This window comes from Acomys minous, assembly GCF_964271855.1.
Source record: "Acomys minous genome assembly, chromosome: 11".
Classification (NCBI taxonomy): domain Eukaryota; kingdom Metazoa; phylum Chordata; class Mammalia; order Rodentia; family Muridae; genus Acomys; species Acomys minous.
In genome coordinates, this window is record NC_140492.1 from 62,499,155 (window position 1) to 62,517,096 (window position 17,942).

General features: G+C 50.1%; 1 protein-coding gene across 2 annotated transcripts in view; it reads left to right on the forward strand.

Annotated features, from left to right (window-relative positions):
• The first annotated feature begins 538 nt into the window (after window positions 1-538).
• The window catches only part of MB21D2 (Mab-21 domain containing 2), a 105,441-nt gene continuing 88,037 nt past the window's right edge, over window positions 539-17,942 (forward strand). Inside the window, exon 1 of one of the 2 annotated variants that reach the window (XM_084801109.1) lies at window positions 539-972. In XM_084801109.1, coding sequence (XP_084657235.1) covers window positions 762-972 — 211 coding nt within the window. In that variant the 5' untranslated portion in view covers window positions 539-761. Of the gene's footprint in view, window positions 973-1,625; window positions 1,741-17,942 lie in introns of those variants that run through there. The other variant, XM_084801110.1, reaches the window with a different exon arrangement.

Consider the following 17,942-nt stretch of genomic DNA (forward strand, 5'->3'; position numbering starts at 1 on the left):
TTCTTGGCAATCAACGTGAAAAAGAAGACAGAAGGTACATTTTATGCTTTTACACCATCTCAAGGTACTGAAGTTCTCGGGATGGAGATTGGAAGAGCGCCCACAGAGACCTTCTCGCCCGGGACACCGCCCTAAGATCAGAGTAGGAGGACTCCTTTCTCCTTGGATGCGCTTGGCAAGCCCTGCCCCTAAAGGGGGTGGGTGGTGGGTGGGTGGAGGTGGAGAAAGAAAGCGTCCACACCACGCGCGTCAGCCAGAGTGCCGCCTGGCAAGTGATCCGGGAGCGCGAACCTCTGCCATTTATTTATTTTTTTCTTCCCACCCGGTGCGCTGTCCCTTTAAATAGGAACGCTGCCGCTGGCTCCGTAACACCGGAGCCGGCAGCTTGTTGATTTCGGCGCTGGTGAATTTCACATTGTTTCCACTTCACTTTCCTTGCCCCGGGGGAGGCTCGGGTCGGCTCCTGGACACCGCCGCAGCTACCGGCTAGGCTCCGGGGAGGGCCAGGGGCCCGCAGCGGCGCAGCGGGCAGGGGGGGGGGGGCGGAGGACGGGGTGCGGGGGCCACACGCGCACCTCGCCGCAGTCGGGCTCCTCCCGCGAAGGAGCGCGGCCGCCCGGAGCGCAGCGCGGCGCGGGGCCCGCCCAGAAGCCAGCCCGCCCACGGGCCGGGCTGCCCAGCCGCGCCGGGAGGCCGGGGCGGGGTGGGGGGCGGGGGTGGGTGCCGCGGCCGCCGCGGAGCCGCCGCTCGGCGCGTTTTGCATGAAGATGGCGGCTCCCACCGCCAGCAAGGCAGCCTCCCTGGGCTGCAACAACAAGCCTGCCTTCCCGGAGCTGGATTTCAGGTCTGGAGCTCGCGTGGAGGAACTGAACAAACTCATCCAGGAATTCACCAGGCACGACCAGCGAGAATACGACGACCAGAGAGCACTGGAGATCCACACAGCCAAGGATTTCATCTTTTCCATGCTGGGTAAGGCGAGGAGGAGGGGGGGCATGTGTGAGTGTGCGTGTGTTCAAGGGTGTGATGGAGCGGGTGGGAGCTCTGGTCCCCTCTCCTGCGCTTGCCCTGGGGTGTCACCCCTGGCTCCACGAGGTCCCCTTTCCTCTCCACCGCCAGCCCAGCCGCCCCCTCCGCGCCTGCTTGCGCTCGGCGTCGGGCGCCCCCTCTCCTTCCCGATCGCCCGCTCTTTTGTTGGTTCCTCGGCCGCGGGGCTGGCAGGCAGGTGAGGCGGCTGCGGGAGACGCCTCCCGGCTCGGGGAGCCCCCGAAGCGGCTCGGGCCGGGTGACATCAGGTCCCCTGCAAGCCCGGGCGGCCTTGCCAGCGAGCGGAGGCCGACCTGCGCCGGAGCGACAAGTTGCTTCAGTCGTGGTTGCGGCGCGGCGCTGTCACGCCGAGCCCCGGGTGGCCAAACTTGTTGGGTGTTCCAGAGTAACCCGCGGAAGTAGTCCGGGCGCCCGGAGTTGCCGCAACTTTGATTTGCAAATCGACTTCCCTTTGAAAGGGTCGGAAGCATTTCCGGTGCTTCTTCGGGTTGTTGCAGAGCTCGGAATTCCTAAATCCTTGCTCTAAAATGACCAGGCTCAGAGCTCTGGCCGCGGAGGAGCGCTGTCCCCCTCGTCTTTGTGTGTTGTCCTAGTGCTGGCCAGGAGATGTCCAAGTTTCCCACTCTGAGCAACCGGGGTTAGAATAATTTCCCCACCGCATCTCTCCTGTTCCTCACCTACCGGCCGGGAAAGGTAAAGAAAAATAATGGGTTCTGAGGATCCAACCCCATCCCTGGCGTCCTGCGGTGAGATTATTGCTTCTGAGTTGTAGAACGAGCATCCGCTGCTGGGGAGCCTCGAGTGTAGCGCTGTCATGCAGCAGTGGTGGCCCCGTGGTTTACATTCAGCAGGACCGGACTGGAGGAGCCGTGCCCTGTAACCGTTTCCAGAGTCATCCCCCCACCCCCACCCCAAGATAATGGCAAATGTGATTGGCAAAGGCCCCTTGACTCAGGATAGAATCTTTGCATTCTCTTGGCGACCTAAGGAGATTGCAGCTGTCCCGCTGTTGTTGTTTCTCCCTCCGGGATATTTTCTCCCACCTCTTAGCTGAAGTCGAAGTGATAGAGATTGAATGTGGTCCACCCTGTACTATGAAGAATTAGGCAAGTTGGATGAGCCGTGTTAAACACGGGACTTAATGTTTTCCTTTAGCTGTTCATCCCACAAGTGTATTCTGGGTATTACAGGAGGTGAATGTGGTTGTAAAGATCTTTATTGGGATGTTTGACTGTCCAACTGTTTAATTGAATTATTATTTTAATTCACCATGTGGCGGGAGGGCACTCGGAGTGGAGCTTAAAAGCCCTTACAGAAACCCCACATCTCAAAAAACCTAACCAGTGATTGTCAGGGCTGGGGTGGGACGCACGGAAAGCTCAAGATAGTTCTTTAAGTTGCTTCCTAATGGCCTGTCTCTTTGGCACAGCTAACCACCGCCTGCCATTATGCCAATAGAGCCCCCCTTCCCTCGTCTGTCTCTAGAGGTAGTGAGGCTAGTCATGGTGGGAGGTGATAGGGAGGGTGAGTTTAAATGCCTGGCTCGGTGGGAACTTCTGCAACGTGCCTGTTCCTTCAGTCTGTTACAGTGAATTAGTCAGGTCTAAAGCCATATACAAAGGGTAAGTTATTCCAGGGCACTTAATTTATGTGTGTGTTTAATGCCACTAGTGGCACTGGGCTGACAGGTAAACAAGATTTGCTTCTCTCTTCCTTTTCAGTCCCTTGACCTTGGAACGGATGCTTTCTCCCCTCCCCTGGGACTTTGGCATGTCTACCTATAGGAGAAGGAATTCAGGAGTGTCATCTAAGCCTTTGCCCCTCTGTGTACTACCAGGCAGATGGCGAAATGAGCTTGCCTTGTGCGTGTGGTGCTGCATTCATTTTTCGAATCCCTTGGCTTCCTTTAATGAGGTGCTGGCTGTTCGAGACAAGCGAAGGTTTGGTGACAGCAAGGGTCCCCCATGTGGATTTACTTTTTCTAAAGCAGATTTTCGCTTGGCTTAAGAAACAAAAATCTCTTTTTGCAACACGTTATTTTACTTGCTGTGGTCTAGAGTCTTTCATGAATATGCAGATGAGGTGTAGGTGTCTTGAGGAGACCCCCAAGCTTGTTCAGACGTCCCTTGGTGGTGTCAGGCCCTCAGTTTGGGGATGTTGTTGGGGGCTGGTTCTCTTGCCTTTGTTTGGTCTCTGTCTGAACTGCACCTGAGGATTGTCAGCAGCTTAAAAAAAAACCTTATCCTCTCAGTCAGGATGAAATGGCAAAGGCGTTTGTTCAATCCTCTTTAATGGAAATGTGGATAATGCTTCCACTATGCTCAGGCAGTGAGGGGCCAGGGATGCTGGCCAGGCAAGCCCCTGTCTGTGTTACAAGGTGGTTTAGCTTGGACTGAGGCCCTTGGAGCCTGTCACCTTTACATTTCATCCTGTGTGCAGAGGATTTTCTGCAGATGAGGGAAGAAGTAGACTGAGTGATCAGTGACCCTTCAGCACTTGGACACCCACTGTCCTGTCAAAACAGGAATCTGCACAGGCTAATCCCACTGGGGGCTCGTGGGAGACTCTGGGATCTAGTCTTTGTGCCCAGACCCCCCTTTGCTCCTTTGGGGGGTCGGGTAGGTGTTAGCTGGGATCAGGAATCACGTCTGTTTCTCTACACCTTGTTCTCTTAGGAGAGTGATCACTGTTATTATCTTGCTAATATATGAGAAACCAGACTGTGTTGAGAGTCTGGCAGTGCATAATAAACACCATTTATCAAAATTCAGAGAAATTGCCAGAGTTCATTAATGTTTTAACAATATTTGATATTTGCATACTGTCTCTCCTGGATGGATCGTTTGCTAGCTTCTGAGGTTTGACGGAGACTGGTGGCGGAGAGGGTATCCAGGAGATGGAGGAGATGGAGAAGGCAGTGCGAGATGTGTAGTCGGTCACAACAGGCACGGGTTTGGTACCACGGCGAGTAGCTGTCGTTGGCTACTCTTCTGGGCCAGATGCTCACTCCCGGGGCTGGCTGTTTTGAACAGGGGCTGCATTCCCATTTCACAGGTGAAGATGCTGAAAATGGTCTGAGTGAGGCAGCAGAGATGAGTGGTTAGTGAGCTGCGGGGACTCTGAAGACTTCCTTGTTCCTCTCCTACGCGAGTCCTTTAAGAGTAGAAGCCTGCAATTCAGGGAAGGGAAATCTTTCTTTGGAGATGTCACTTGTTCAGGGTTTTTGCTTCTGGTTTGGGATGCAGTCAGCCTCTGCAGTGATTGCCGAAGCACTCTGAGTTCAAGTGTTTTACTCTGTGGCAAGATTACCTATTTGAAGTCTTGATTGGGGAAAAAGGACAGTGACTGTCATAAAAGCTGTAGTCACAGCCCCACTCTGCCCCTTGCTGGCTGTGTGGTATTAGTTTCTTGTTGGTTTTTTGTTTGTTTGTTTGTTTATTTGTTTTTCTTTTCATCTTTTATACCTGGGTAACAGTAATGCATCCTTTCAGCATGGTATCTGCACGGTAAGATTTGCTTTGCTAACTGGAAGAGAAGCATAACATGATTTTATTATTTGTTTGAGGAAACACGCTGTATTAGAGAGCACAGCGAACTTCTTCTGGAGTTGTTCCCGCAGCTTCACTTCAGAGAGAACCGTGGAGAACAGTTCGCAGTAGCCTTGAGGATATTGGCTCTGGCCGGAAGGGAACGCGGTTAATTCCAACACTCCGGCTTGTATTCGTTAACCTTGTAGTGTGTGCCTGCTACAGAGCTAGCTCCGTGTGCTTCCTTGTGTCAGCCTCTCCAATCTGACCACCTTGAGGGGTGTGCTTCACGTACCTGTTTGGAAGATGAAGCAGATGACGCCATCTTAAAGAGGGAACGTGGAGGTGCAGAGGTCAGGTTCTTAAACCGGGATCACACAGAGCTTCCGGTTTTGACCGCTGTGGTTTGCTTTTGCTGGTACGTTAGACCTAGGTGTTTTCGATGCAAACGCTTGCGCTTCCACGCATCCATCACTCCTTGCTCAGGCAACCAAAAGGACCTACATCCTGGGGAGCGCTTTGCCTGTGAGAGCAGGGGTTATTTCCCTTTGCCCATTGGTAGCCGTCTGTTCCTTTCTGCAACCCCTCCAACACTCCCCCCGCCCCCGCCCTCCCACCGTAAGTACTGTTTGCTTCAGCAGGAATCTGAGAAAAAAATAGGAAGTGGAGACTTTCAGAAATTCACATGGGTCTATTTTGACCCCTCCATCCCACCCTTCTGTGGTGCCCTTGCCTGTACACTCATTCTGAAACAGGTTGCTGGCTGTCCCCAACCAGCCCAATAAACACCATCTGGCCCCTTCAAGGTACTTCTGAGTGAGGAGTGTTCCTGGCCCTTCCAAGTACTTCGGATTGCTCATGGACCCACCTTGTTTCTAGACAATCTTCTCACCTCCTGAGTAGGCCATTTGGAAGCGGTGACTTTCTGATCTATGGACGGCAGTTCACCCAGCAGTGTTTATTGCAAATGCTGCCGCCCTCACCCCCCCATCTCCCCCTCCCCCATAGCTTCCTTAGAGTTGTGTTCACTAATTGTGCTGTCCCTTATAACTTCTAAGATGATTCCTGCTTTGCCCTGTCTCTGAAAACATTATACATTTGGGGCAGTAGGGCCCCTCTAAACATTTGCTTTTTTTAAAAAAAAAAAATGCTAATTTCAGTTGGTTCTCAGCAGTGTGCCCTTCACCCTCCGAGGAAGAGTGTAGGAGCTGCTGTGGCAACTCCTGGGTCTCGAGGCACTAGTGCCATCACTGGCCACTGGCCTGCTCCTGATTAGGCTAAGCCTGTTTTGTGTCCTCTTAGCCTCTCAGCCTCTTGTCAAACTGAGAACTTGCCATTGAGTGCTAAGTCCTTTCTGTTCTCCTGGGGGAGCTTTAGGACAATTCAGACTTTCTGGTCCCGTGTTAGGTCTATTGATTCAGGATCCCCAGAGATCACCAAACTGGTCGTTCAGCACTTCTGCCTGTCTGCCTTAAAGCCCAAGGCTGTGCGCTCACTGTCTACTGGAGCTGTTCCCAAGTATCTTTGGAGATTATGTCCATGCTGCTGGGCCCAGTGAGTGGAAAAACCTCAGAAATCGGTCCCAAAGTTCACTATCAGCAAGTAGGCAGCAAAGCTGAAATCTAACTAAGGTTAGGCCAGTGTACACAGCCTTTCATCTCAGCAAGCACTGTGATTCTTCACTCACCTAGGCTTGGAGACCCAGATTCTCCATCACGGCTTCTAGAGTCTTGCTGGGTGGTTTCTGGTAAGTCATTTTGGGAAACTGAGTCTCAGCTTTGGGCTGTGTAAGAGCAGGCTAGATGGAGTTAGTAACTACCCTTCCTGTGTTTGATCACGTCAGGATCCGAGTCTGAACTCTCTCGTTTAACCCAGAAGGGCATTGCGGAGTTCTGTTTTGTGGCCTGTGGTGTCTTGGGGACCTTGACTCCTGTGCTCCCCCATCGGACTTCTTTCTGCCCATTTTCCAGGACTAGAAGCACAAATGCAGTCGAAGCATTCTGCATGCTAATCACTAATAATATCTCCGCGCACATCTTACGAGACATCTGTGTTTACGCCGTGCTTACACCTGTAGGTACTTACACGCGTATACAGTTTTATATCGCAGAGATCCAGGAGGACTTACACGCTGTTTTTACAAGTTCATCGATATGGGGTCGTCTACCGCACATGGAAAAAGGGGCTCTGACAAGGAGCTTGTCATGACCTCGTCCCGTCTTTTACTCTTATTCTTTTTGTGTTTTTGTTTTTTGAGACAGGGTTTCTCTGTGTAGCTTTTGCTGTCCTGGACTCACTTTGTAGACCAGGCCGGCCTCGAACTCACAGCGACCCACCTGCCTTTGCCTCTGGAGTGCTGGGATTAAAGGTGTGCGCCACCACGCTCAGCCAGACTTGTAGCTTTTATTTAGAGGGTTGACCAAGGGTCTCATGATCTCTCTTAGATTTACTTAAAAATGTGTATTTTCATGCTGACTTGCCTTGAAAAATCTGTGTACGTTATTATCTTCATTTAAGTGCACTGTGCTTGCCAGGCGTGAAGGGGCACACCAGTGATCCCAGAACTCAGGAGGTGGGAGAATCATGAGTTCAGGACCAGCCTGGGTGACATACAGCGCGTTCAAACTAGCCTGGTGTAAAAAGTAAGACCCTATCTCAAAGACCCTTCTAAACAACTGATAACTGTTCTTCACAGGAGTTCATAGAGTAGACTGGACTGTAAAAAGGATCTATCCCACGAAAGCAGTTAAGGGTCCCAGCTGGGTGTGTTTTTTCTGTGCTTCGTCTCTCCTAGCTCAAAGGCCACTTTACCCATGTGACTCTCCTGTATCCCTGGGGAGAAAGAATGCTGCCCTTCCCCTGTGTTCTCTTAGTGCCTCGTCCCCTTAGCATGTTCTTTTCCCATGTTGTCGATGATGTATGTTTCTAGCACTCAGTAAAAATGTGTACACAGTAGGTGCTCATTAAGTGTAAGATGACTGCAGTTACCCTTCATAATTTTAAGCTCCTTTATGAGCTCTTTGGATTGGATAAATGGTTCAGTGGTTAAGGGCACTTGGCTGTTCCTACAAAAGTCATGGCCTTGGTTCCCAGTACCGGCTTTGCAGTCCACCACTGACTGTAACTCTAGTACCAAGGATCCAGCACCCTCTTCTGGTCTCAGGTACCAGGCACCACACACACACACACACACACACACACACACCCACCACATACATGTAAAAAGATAAAATTTTCAAAAAAGGAAATGAACTCTTTTCTGGAATTATCTCATGATTTTCTAATCTGCTAAGCCGTGGAATCTTAGTCTTTCTTTTATGGTAAAAGAATATAGGCGACTTTTTCTGCGTAAGACATTTCTGCCTTCCTTAGGACATTCCCCAAGGCAGCACAAGAAATGCCCCGTGTGACTGCTGAGGACAGCTTGCCAAGAGCAGCAAACAGTGTCCTGTAAACTCACAGGCATGTGTCCTTTGTTACGGTCCTTGCTTTTTCTTCTCTGGGCATCTTATAATGCTCCTAGGCCCCCCGCTGTCTGTGCTGGGGCTTTGCACTGGTCATCTTTCCCAGTAAGGTGTTCAGTAGCTTTCTCATTCATCCTCCAAATGGCTGGATGCTTCCTCTGGGACTTAAATTACAGCAATTCTTTGTTTTAAATGGAGTATTTACAGTCAATGATAATTTATCTTTGCACAGTAAACAAAGTGTCTTATAGACTGTAGCCCACATTCTTGTAGTGTATAATGGGCTTAGGCTAGGCCTTTGTGAGAGATTGTATAGGCAGCCTTAACCCCGTTTATGCATGGAGGCTCTAGGAGGCCATGGGATTTGATTCAGGGTTGTGGCCTGAGTTGTGGAGCAAGACTCAACCAGCTAGGAATGTCTCATGATGCAGGATACAGCAAATAACTTACGCAGGGCTTTTTAACCCCCAGACATCTTCCACAGGTTTCTGGGATAATTTCTATCTTCTCAGATGAGGCCAGCACTCCAAGTATCATTAACCTGAGGGCTATTTGTTTTCCTCCTCAGTTGAGGATATGTTGTAGACAGGCTAGCCGAGCGTGAGTGATATGTCAGTTTAAACTGGTGGCCACACATTTTCCTGATGGCTTGGTCCCACCCAGCTTGTTCCTAAGGTCTGGGGCATGGTTTGCAATGAGCTTTGGGTAAGGACTTGTCAGCTGAGCGATCACTTAAGGACAGAAGGTAACTCTGCCATTCCATGAGGGCCTGTCTCCAGGGAAGGGCTGGCTGTTTCTTGTAGTCCCTGGTGCCTTTCGCTGAATTCCCTCTTCACAAGATGAGAGAGCTAGAGACAGAGCCTCTGGAAACAAACAGGTGTGAGGAACTGCTAGCTCAATTTGTTTCTTTTTCGAAAAAATATTTTCCCCCCCTGCTGCAGAAGACTTGATGACTATTTGTAAGTTAAATGAAGCCTAGGGTGGGAGTCGCTCTAGATCGTATTTATGTTTTTGTGTCTTCTAACTAGGGTTTGAATGTCTGCCATGTACACACAGTGAATGGTGCTAGGCGTTCATTCATTAACTCACGGTTGGTGTGCCAACCATGGGCTGCGATAGCCACTCTCACGCCGTTGCTGTCGAATGCAAACAACAAGGGTACCTCCAAGGCTTCTGTTCCCTGGAGGGTGGATACTGTGATTAAACTTGCAAATACATAGAGATGTGTGCGTGAGGAAAACAAGTAGCATAGGCAGCCACAGTGAGGGGGTAACTGAGTGGACGGAGTTCAAGGGACAGAGAAGGCTTCCTTGAAACAGATTCATTTAAAGGTGCAAGAAGGAGCCAGCTGCTCGAGGCCCAGGTAGAGGCTGGTAGACGGAACAGCAAGTTGCAAGCATCTTTTGGGTCTACTTAAATTTATAGAAAAGCTTGCTTTGTTTTCTCTGTAAGTGGAGGCTTTCCAGGTGGGACCACCCTTGGGCAAAGGTCTTGTTCCTGACGTTTAGGGAGTGGGATGGCAAAGAAGGGCACATAGAAAGTTAGATTACAAAGCCTTTATGACTCATTCTTGTTGCTGCTGTTATTATTTTGGAGGTGGGAGCTTGCTGAGTAGCCCAGCCTGCCTGTGAGTCTGTGGTATCAGTGACCCTAGTGGTGAGACCTGTACTACCGCTGCCAGCCAGATAGCAGATGTGGAGAGGCTCTTTGCAGTCCCACTGGTCTCTGATTTCACTTCTGATAACCCTAGGGCTAGGGAAAAAAAGGAAAAAGAAAGAAAGAAAGAAAGAAAGAAAGAAAAAAGTCCTGGCTGACAGTAAGCCTTTTGTTTTTGTCTAGTCCTCCTGAGTTTACAAAATACCTTCACTGTAGGTTATCCTCTGCCAGACTTCCCTTAACCCTGTGAAGCAGGAAGAAAGGATGATTTAGAGAGTGGTACCACCTTGCTGAAGGTCACAGACAGCGGCTGTGGGGGAGGGGAGCATCAGACTCTGGTCCTTTGAAGAACATCCAGTTGCCTGGTCTTATATTGCCAGCTCTGTCTGAGCCTGTCTTGGAGCGTGGAAGGAAGCAGGCAGGCTTCTGGATCCCAGTGAAGGGCAGAGGTTGGAGGCAGCCTGAAGCCCAAAGCCAACTGGTCTCCACACGCCTGTGCCTAGATTCCCTTGCGACTTTTAGGCACATCTCTAGGCAGCTTCCAGAACACCCTTATGGCAGGCGGCTGCAGCTGTTCCTAATAGCAGCTGCGTGTGCAGTTTGTGTTGTGATTAATAAAGGAAACGCAACAGTTTGTTCTCGCAACTGTGCCCTTGGTGTGCACAGCCTGCTTCCATGCAGGCTGCTTCTGATTGGGAGCAACACAGTCCTTGTGTGGCATACAGTGCAGGAGGGGCCTCACATCCTTGTTGTGAGATGCAGAGACTGTCTAGAGCGCTGGTGCGGCCCTTTAATGCAGCTCCTCATGTCGTGGTAACCCCAGCCGTTAAGTTATTTCATTGTTGCTTCAAAACCGCAGTTTCACTACTCCTGTGCATCGTCGTGAGGCGAATGTCTGATATACAGGACATCTGATATTCGACCCCAGTAGGAGTGGGGACCCACAGGTTGACAATCGCTGCTCTCGAGCAGAGCTGGTGCCCTGAAGGCCCTGGGCAGATTGGATGGTAAGGGGACAGTGCTGTGGGTGGCTCACAGATGGTACCCCAGCCCTCATTGTCAGTCAAGGAGTGTTTGTGTGTGATGTGAGGCAGCTTTGAAACAAGCCCACCCTTTCCCAGCGTTGGACTGCTGCCTGGTTTCAGAGCTCCAGTGTGGATGAGCGCGCTGCTTTTTCGCATGGATCTCTGACTTCGCTTGCAGGCCGTGATGTGGTAGGTATGGAACGGAGTCATGAATGTGCAGCTGGCTACATCTGGGTAGGCAGCTGCTGCCTCAGGGGCCACACTTTTCAAGCCACCGCTTCAAGACCTAGGCTTGATTGTACTGGGATGTTTGGGGGAAATAGATAGCTTTTTAAAAATATTGAGAACAAAAGTAAAACCTTAAAGAAACACAGTGGGGTTTGAAACTGTAAGTCAGATAAAAGGGGAGCTTTTAGCTGACTCCCTTTGGTCTGAATTCAGTTAGGGAGTCCTTCGACTATCTGCTCTGGAGACCAAGGCCCAGAGGAGGGCCATAGTTCATTCAGAGCATCTGGTTACACTGGGGCAGAATCATGACCTCATGTTTCGACTGTAGGTGGTACCACCCTGGCTAGTTGGTTCTACACTGTGTGACAATGCAGGCTGAGTGAGGCTCAAGGAACCGTCAGTCTGCAGCATTCTTTCATGGTCTCCTCTTCAGCCTCTGCCTTAGCTCCCCTCAGTGATGCACTGTGACTTCTAAGCTGAAAGAAATCCATTCCTGTCCAAGTTGCATTCGGCCGTGGCATTTATCATACTAAGACAGTTTACACTTTCTTCTTATTTATTTATTTCTCCTCGTGTGTATGGGTGCTTTTGCCTCCATGTATGTTTGCGTATCATGCCTTATGCCTGGTGCTGGCAGAGACCAGAAGAAGGCACCAGATCCTGGGACTGAAGTTAGAAACAGTTGTGCGCTGCCACGTGGGTGCCAGGAATTGAACCCTGAGTCCTACAGAGGACCTTTCAGTCCTGCTATACTGCGTTTCTTAACATTTTTACAAAAATACAACTAAAGAAATCTTTTTCCAGGCTGGAGAGATGGCTCTCAGAGGTTAAGAGTACTGGCTGCTCTTCCAAAAGTCCTGAGTTCAGTTCCCAGCAACCACATGGTGGCTCACAACCATCTATAATGAGATCTGGTGCCCTCTTCTGGCATGCAGGCATATATGCAAGCAGAACACTGTATATATAATAAATCAATAAATTAAAAAAAAAAAGAGATGGATACCACTTAAAAAATTTTTTTTTCCCCTGAGAAGTGGAAGCCACTGGAAGAATCATACTTTTAAATATCCTATAGAAACTTGAGGATTTGGTGGCTGGATTCCCTCCCTCCTCCATTTTACAGTCGTGGAAACTGAGGGTCACAAAGGAGGGACTCCGTTACCTTCAGCTGCACCTTGACTTTTGGGTAGAGGAGAGACCAGCAGAATGTTGGGCAATAGATACTGAGCAAAGTGTTGGCCCCCAGGGAAGACTGCCAGGCTTTGAAGTCATTTTATGAGGGATCTGCTTCAAGGTAGGGGACATTTCTCTGCAACAAAGCCTCCATAAAGTTTGAAGTTCTCTTAATAGCTGTTCCAGGAAGGATGCTTAAAAGGGAACCTTATGGGCAGTGTGTATTTTGGGCTCTCGTGTCTGCTTTGGTCTTTGTGATGGTTCCCTGTTTCTCGCTCTTTGGTTTCTTTCCTCTGAAGTGTGTCCTTTTAACACCTGAGCTGTGCTCATAAGCCATGGGTATTTTGGTCTTCCAACAATCCAAATCTAGGATAAGGGAGGCTGGCTGGTCCCCTCTGTGGCTGGAAGACTGGGAGCTCCATAGGCTGGTCCGCACCTTGGGGAGAAGGTTTGGTGGCCTGGGGGCTCAGAGTCCTGAGGATTCAGGACTGTAACAGGATGCTTAAGAATCCTGAAGCAGTGACTTGAGGGTGGCGGTCCCGAGATCAGTTTATCTACCACATCACTGTATTGATGGAGATGGCTTAACTCCAACGGTGGATAGTGGCTTAGTCAAGGCCAGACAAGGATGATGATGATGGTTGTGGTGGTGATGGTGGTGGTGTTGTTGGTGATGGTGATGATGGTGGTGGTGTTGGTGATGGTGATGATGATGATGGTGGTGGTGATGGTGATGATGATGGTGGTGGTGGTGATGGTGGTGGTGGTGGTAGTGGTGGTGATGATGATGGTGGTGGTGCTGGTGATGATGGTGGTGGTAGTGGTGATGATGATGATGGTGGTAGCGGTGGTGGTGATGATGGTGGTGGTGGTGGTGATGATGATGATGGTGGTAGCGGTGGTGGTGGTGGTGATGATGATTGATGACAAAGAAGAATAAATCAAGGAGCATTTTCCCTATTGTTTGAGACACCTTAAAACCAGCGATCCATTTGATCCTGGCTGTTGACCACCCCTACTTTGCAGCTGAGTCAATCACTGTATTGAAGTCACGTGTCCAGGCCAGCACTAGAGACAAGTCAAGCGGCCAGTGTGGCTTCTTCATTTCTCCTCTACACAGGCTCTGTGTGGTAGACGAGGGACAACCTGGGCTAGTGACAAACGTTCGGGGGCAAGTGGAAGTGAGGAATAATAGGCAACGTGGCGAACAGAGCAGTTTTGCTGTTTTAGAATCCGGGGCTGGCACGGTCCTGTCCCTTGATGTATCTTGGCAGCCCTCAGGACCAGCGGTTCTTTGATGCTGTGGTTTTGTGTATTGAATAGTCTTTTGTATGAGACCTCATCTTGTCCCCAGTTTCCTTCTTTTTGAAAGTAAGAAGGTGGGCCCCAGCTAATTGCTTGATTTAAGCCTTACAAAAGTCAACTGGGCCCCTGGCGCTGAATAAAACAGGGCAGCTTCCTGATGCTCCGTTCCCCACCCCAGTGGGTTTCGCTTCAGATTTAGAACATTTAATGAGGGCATAGTTAATGCAGTCTATCCTGGGGTGGTGGGGAGCAGATGATTTTCCCAGCGAAAGGCTGATGTCAGTGCGCTTCTAAAAAGTTTATTTTGCCATCAAAATTCATTTAGCTGAACTCGGTTTTATGCGAACGGAAGGGTCTGCCTCCTTACTGTTGTGACCCTTTTTGAAGAGTGGCGAGTGCTTTGTTAAAGTGCACAGCCTGCCCGGGTCTCCCCGTGTTTGTCCAGGGACTTGTTGCAAATCGCTGAACACGTTGGCATATTCCCCCTCCGTCCCCTGGGGCCAGGCTGTGGTGGCTGGTGTTGATGGACAGCCTGGCAGAATCTGGAGTGACGTAGGAGATGGGCCTCTCTCGCCACGGCTGTGTGAGATGATCTCAGTTACATTATCTGAGGTGGGAAAGCCCATCCACTGTGGGTGGTACCATTTCCTGGTCCGGTCCCGGGCAGTGTTAAGTGTGGTGACCTCCCCACCCCCAAGATCCTGCTTCTGCGACTTTGCCACCGTGATGGCTAACCTGAACTGTCAGCAGTTTCTCCTGTAGGTTCCTGAAGAGTATTTTACCATGGCAACAGGAAAAGAAACCAAGGCACAGACCTTGGGGCGAGGCTGCTTTTTTTGAGGTCTTGACGTTGGTGATGTCGGAGTGTTGGGATTAGAGTCTGCAGGGAAACCTTGTTCTGACCTCCCCCCCGCCTTACCCCACCCAGGCTAACAACAAAAATGTAAGTGGCCTCGAACAGCACATCCTTCTGAACAAAGTAGATGCTTATTGGAAAACTTTGTTAAACTTCTGTAGGCATTTGGTTTCTGTGTAATTTTGTTTGGGGGTGGGTGGGCCTGGGGAGCCCAGGCTGGCTCATATTTCCTGAACCTTCTCTCCTCTTGCCTCCTCCTTGCTAGTGTTGGGATTACAGGTGTGTACCCCTCGCATGGCTGGCACAGGTGAGGAGGACTGGATGAGATACTGGCTTGCCTTGTCCTTAAAGGTGGAAACCCAGTACTGATCATGGTGGGGCAGCTAGTGCTGCCTCATGGGATCCCCCCAGCCCCCAGCCCCAACCTCAATCAGCTTCACAACGGTCTGCATTCCAGCCTCACATGTCCCTCTCCCCCAGCCTCAGATGCCCCCCCTCCCACTCCAGGCCCCCCCCGCCCCACCCCCATACCCTTGCACTCTGACCTCAGCAAATGAGCTTTTTATTGAAAGGCTGTAGCTGGTACTACAGCTTCACAGGCAGGTCCTATCTGGCCTGGTCACTTATGAAATTGTAATTATTTGTGACTGACGCATGATATTTGCCACTACCTTAACACCTCAACAACGGCCCTTCATGTACAAGCTTTTGTTTTTCCTGTCTGTGTCTGGAACACAGTTCAGGGATGATTTGAGGTAGGTGGTGGAGGGGAGTGGCTCAGCAAATCTTGCTGATATTACTGGTGATTGCGTTTTTGTTCTTGAGCTTGGGCAGTGAGATGGTCAGTGTCAGTAACCATCTGTAGCCCTATGCAGGTTCCCACAGTGGCCAAGATACCTTAATGTGAGATATTTCCCCAGATATCCAAGGTTTGCGTTTAGATTATTGCCTGCTGAGATTTTTACTTAGGGACTAAACAACTGCGGTGTTGCTAATTTTTGCAAATGGGAACAGGCCTGGCTTGGCCAATTTGGTTTTGAGCTGTGGTTTAGGCATACTTTGTGGTTTCTGTTGTAAGTTTTGTTGCCCGGGGTAAACAGTGCCATTGTATGCATGCTTCTGTGTCTGGCAAGGAGGAACAAAGTTGTCACGGAGGAGGAACTGAACAGGAAAGGTGCTCGGTGATACAGTGACAAGGGAGAGTGTGGCCTTGGGGTCAGGCCGACTAGAGTCCCAAGGGACATGGGACAAACCGGCCCGAGGGTTAGCTTCTTCCTCAGTGCAGCAGGGGCAAGAGAGTGTGCTGCATCGTCACTGCATAGCCTGCTGTAGATCCTAAAAACTTTGAAGGGAAAAGTCAAGTTCATAGGCTTGAATTAAAGACTGACAGTGTCCAGGACAACCAAGGCTACACAGAGAAACCCTGTCTTAAGAAGAAGGAGAAGGAGAAGAAAAGGCTGACAGTGCTTTTGTGGATGTTACTGGAGGCACACAGGGTATGAGCCGCTCTACGTGCAAACCCTTTTCTTCAGCCCCATATTCCCTTCTCCCAAGCCAAGACCCATGTGGCAGCCTGAGCGCAAAGCAGCCAGCCAGTGAGATGTGCTTGGGGTTCCTGCAGGCCTCTGTGAGAACATTTTTGTCGGCACATTGTTAAGTATGAAAGATAGAAATTTCCTTCTGTCTTCTCGTTTTCTTTTCTTTTCTTTCTTTCTTTTTTTTTTTTTTTTTTGTAAATAAAAGAAAGAAAAGCTAAGGTGATTTCCCAGAAGACGTAGAGAAATTTCTTTTTTTATAATAGTTTCCTAGACATTTCACGGTATAGGATTGGCCAAATGAGGTACTTATTCTGGGCATTCTATAAACCCTCTCCACGGGGCCCACAGGATGGAGAAGTGCCTCCTCACCTCACTAAATGAACTCTGTGGATTAAAGCTCCCTTGCCAAGGCTGGGGAGACGCTGAGCACAAGAATGAGCACCGGAGTTTGAATTCACGGAACTTACATAAGAAACCAGCTCAGTGTCCCAGGCCTGCAAATCCCAGCGCCGAGGCAGAGGTCCTCCAAACCTTGGAGCTTGCTGGCCAACCAACTTAACCAAATCTGTGAGCTCCAGGTTCAGGGAGAGACCCTATCTCAAGAACCACCGTGGAGAATGGTTGAAGATGACACCTAAGGTTGACCTCTAGCCTTCATGCCCAGACACATGCCCTAATATCCACAGTGTGTGTGTGTGTGTGTGTGTGTGTACACTCTCACACACACATACAACACACGTGCATACCACCCCCAACATCTTGCCTCACTGGATCAGAGGAATTAACAGTAGTTGATATTTTAAATTTGATGCTGATGCTAATACTTTTGCTAGCAAAGAAGACAGGGGGATAACTCAGGAGTGATCTGCCTTATGTGTGTTGGAGCTCCCACCCAGGCTTCCTGTGAGGCTCAGGTTTGCCCTGATCCTCTTGAGGAAGGCAAGGAAGAGCTCCGTGGAGTCGGTTTTCTCCTTCAACCCTTTTGTGTGTTACAGGGATCAAACTGAGACTGTGTGGCTTGAACGGCAAGGTTGTTGCCTGCCTTGAACGGCAAGTGCCTTTCATGGCCGAGCCATTTCTCCAGCCCCTTAAAGAGGATATTTCATCTCTGTCTTTCATGTATTGTCGTTCTTAACCCTTGTGTCTGGAAAAGCCAGATGCTAGTCTTCCTGTGAAGCAATGGCTCCTGTGTGAACTGGGTGACCTTCTGTTTGGTATGTGTATTAGTTCCTTTTCTGTTGCTGTGATAAAAACATCCTGGCAAAAGCTATTTAAGGGCGGGTGGATTGTTTTAGCCTGACCGTTCTAGAGGGACAGAATCTCTGCAGAGAAGCCATGAAGCCGACAGGGCAGGCATGGTAGCAGGAGGAAGATGCTGGCTGATCACGTAGTGTTTGTACTCCCGAAGCAGAGAACGAACAGCGAGAGGGAGCAGCCTGCAACACCTCGAAGCCCACCCTCAGTGATGGACAGACTTTGGCAAGACTCCACCCCCCCAAAGGTTCTTCTACAACCTTCCCAAACAGTGCCACCCGGTGGGGACCAAGCATCCAGGCACGGGGAGTCACAACAAAATGCATGTTCCTGTGAAGTGGACCTTCAGCCTCTGTTTCAGAAGCAGTAGTAGAAGCTCAAATCGCATCTCAGAAGGAATTAGACTACACATTTCACTCGCACCACCACACTCACACAACACATTTCTAGTTAGCCGCTGTCTTCTTTGCAGGGAGGAAGGGGTGACAATTTCAAAGTGAAAGTAGCCGTGTGCTCATCTTCAGGAGAAGTCAGATAGAGGGCTGAGCAAAGAGGGCTGTGAAAGCCGTGCCCTAATTGAATCCAATGAGGAGGAGAGCCAAATTGAATCCAATGGGGAGGAGAGCCAGACAGGATAGAATGGGGGCAAGGGTATTTCAAAGGGCAGAAAACAGGCCCTGGGGCTGGTAGGGAGAAGCTGCCTGCCTCGCGCTCTCCACCCCCCACTTCCCAGCAGCATCTGGAGAGAGATCTGGTAGAGAGCTGCTAAGGATGTTTCCCAGATGTTCCAGGAAAAGCGGAATTTCCTCATAAAACCGCTGGGTTAGTTGCTAGCCCGGCACTTCCTCTCTGCAGTCCTTAGGTTCCCG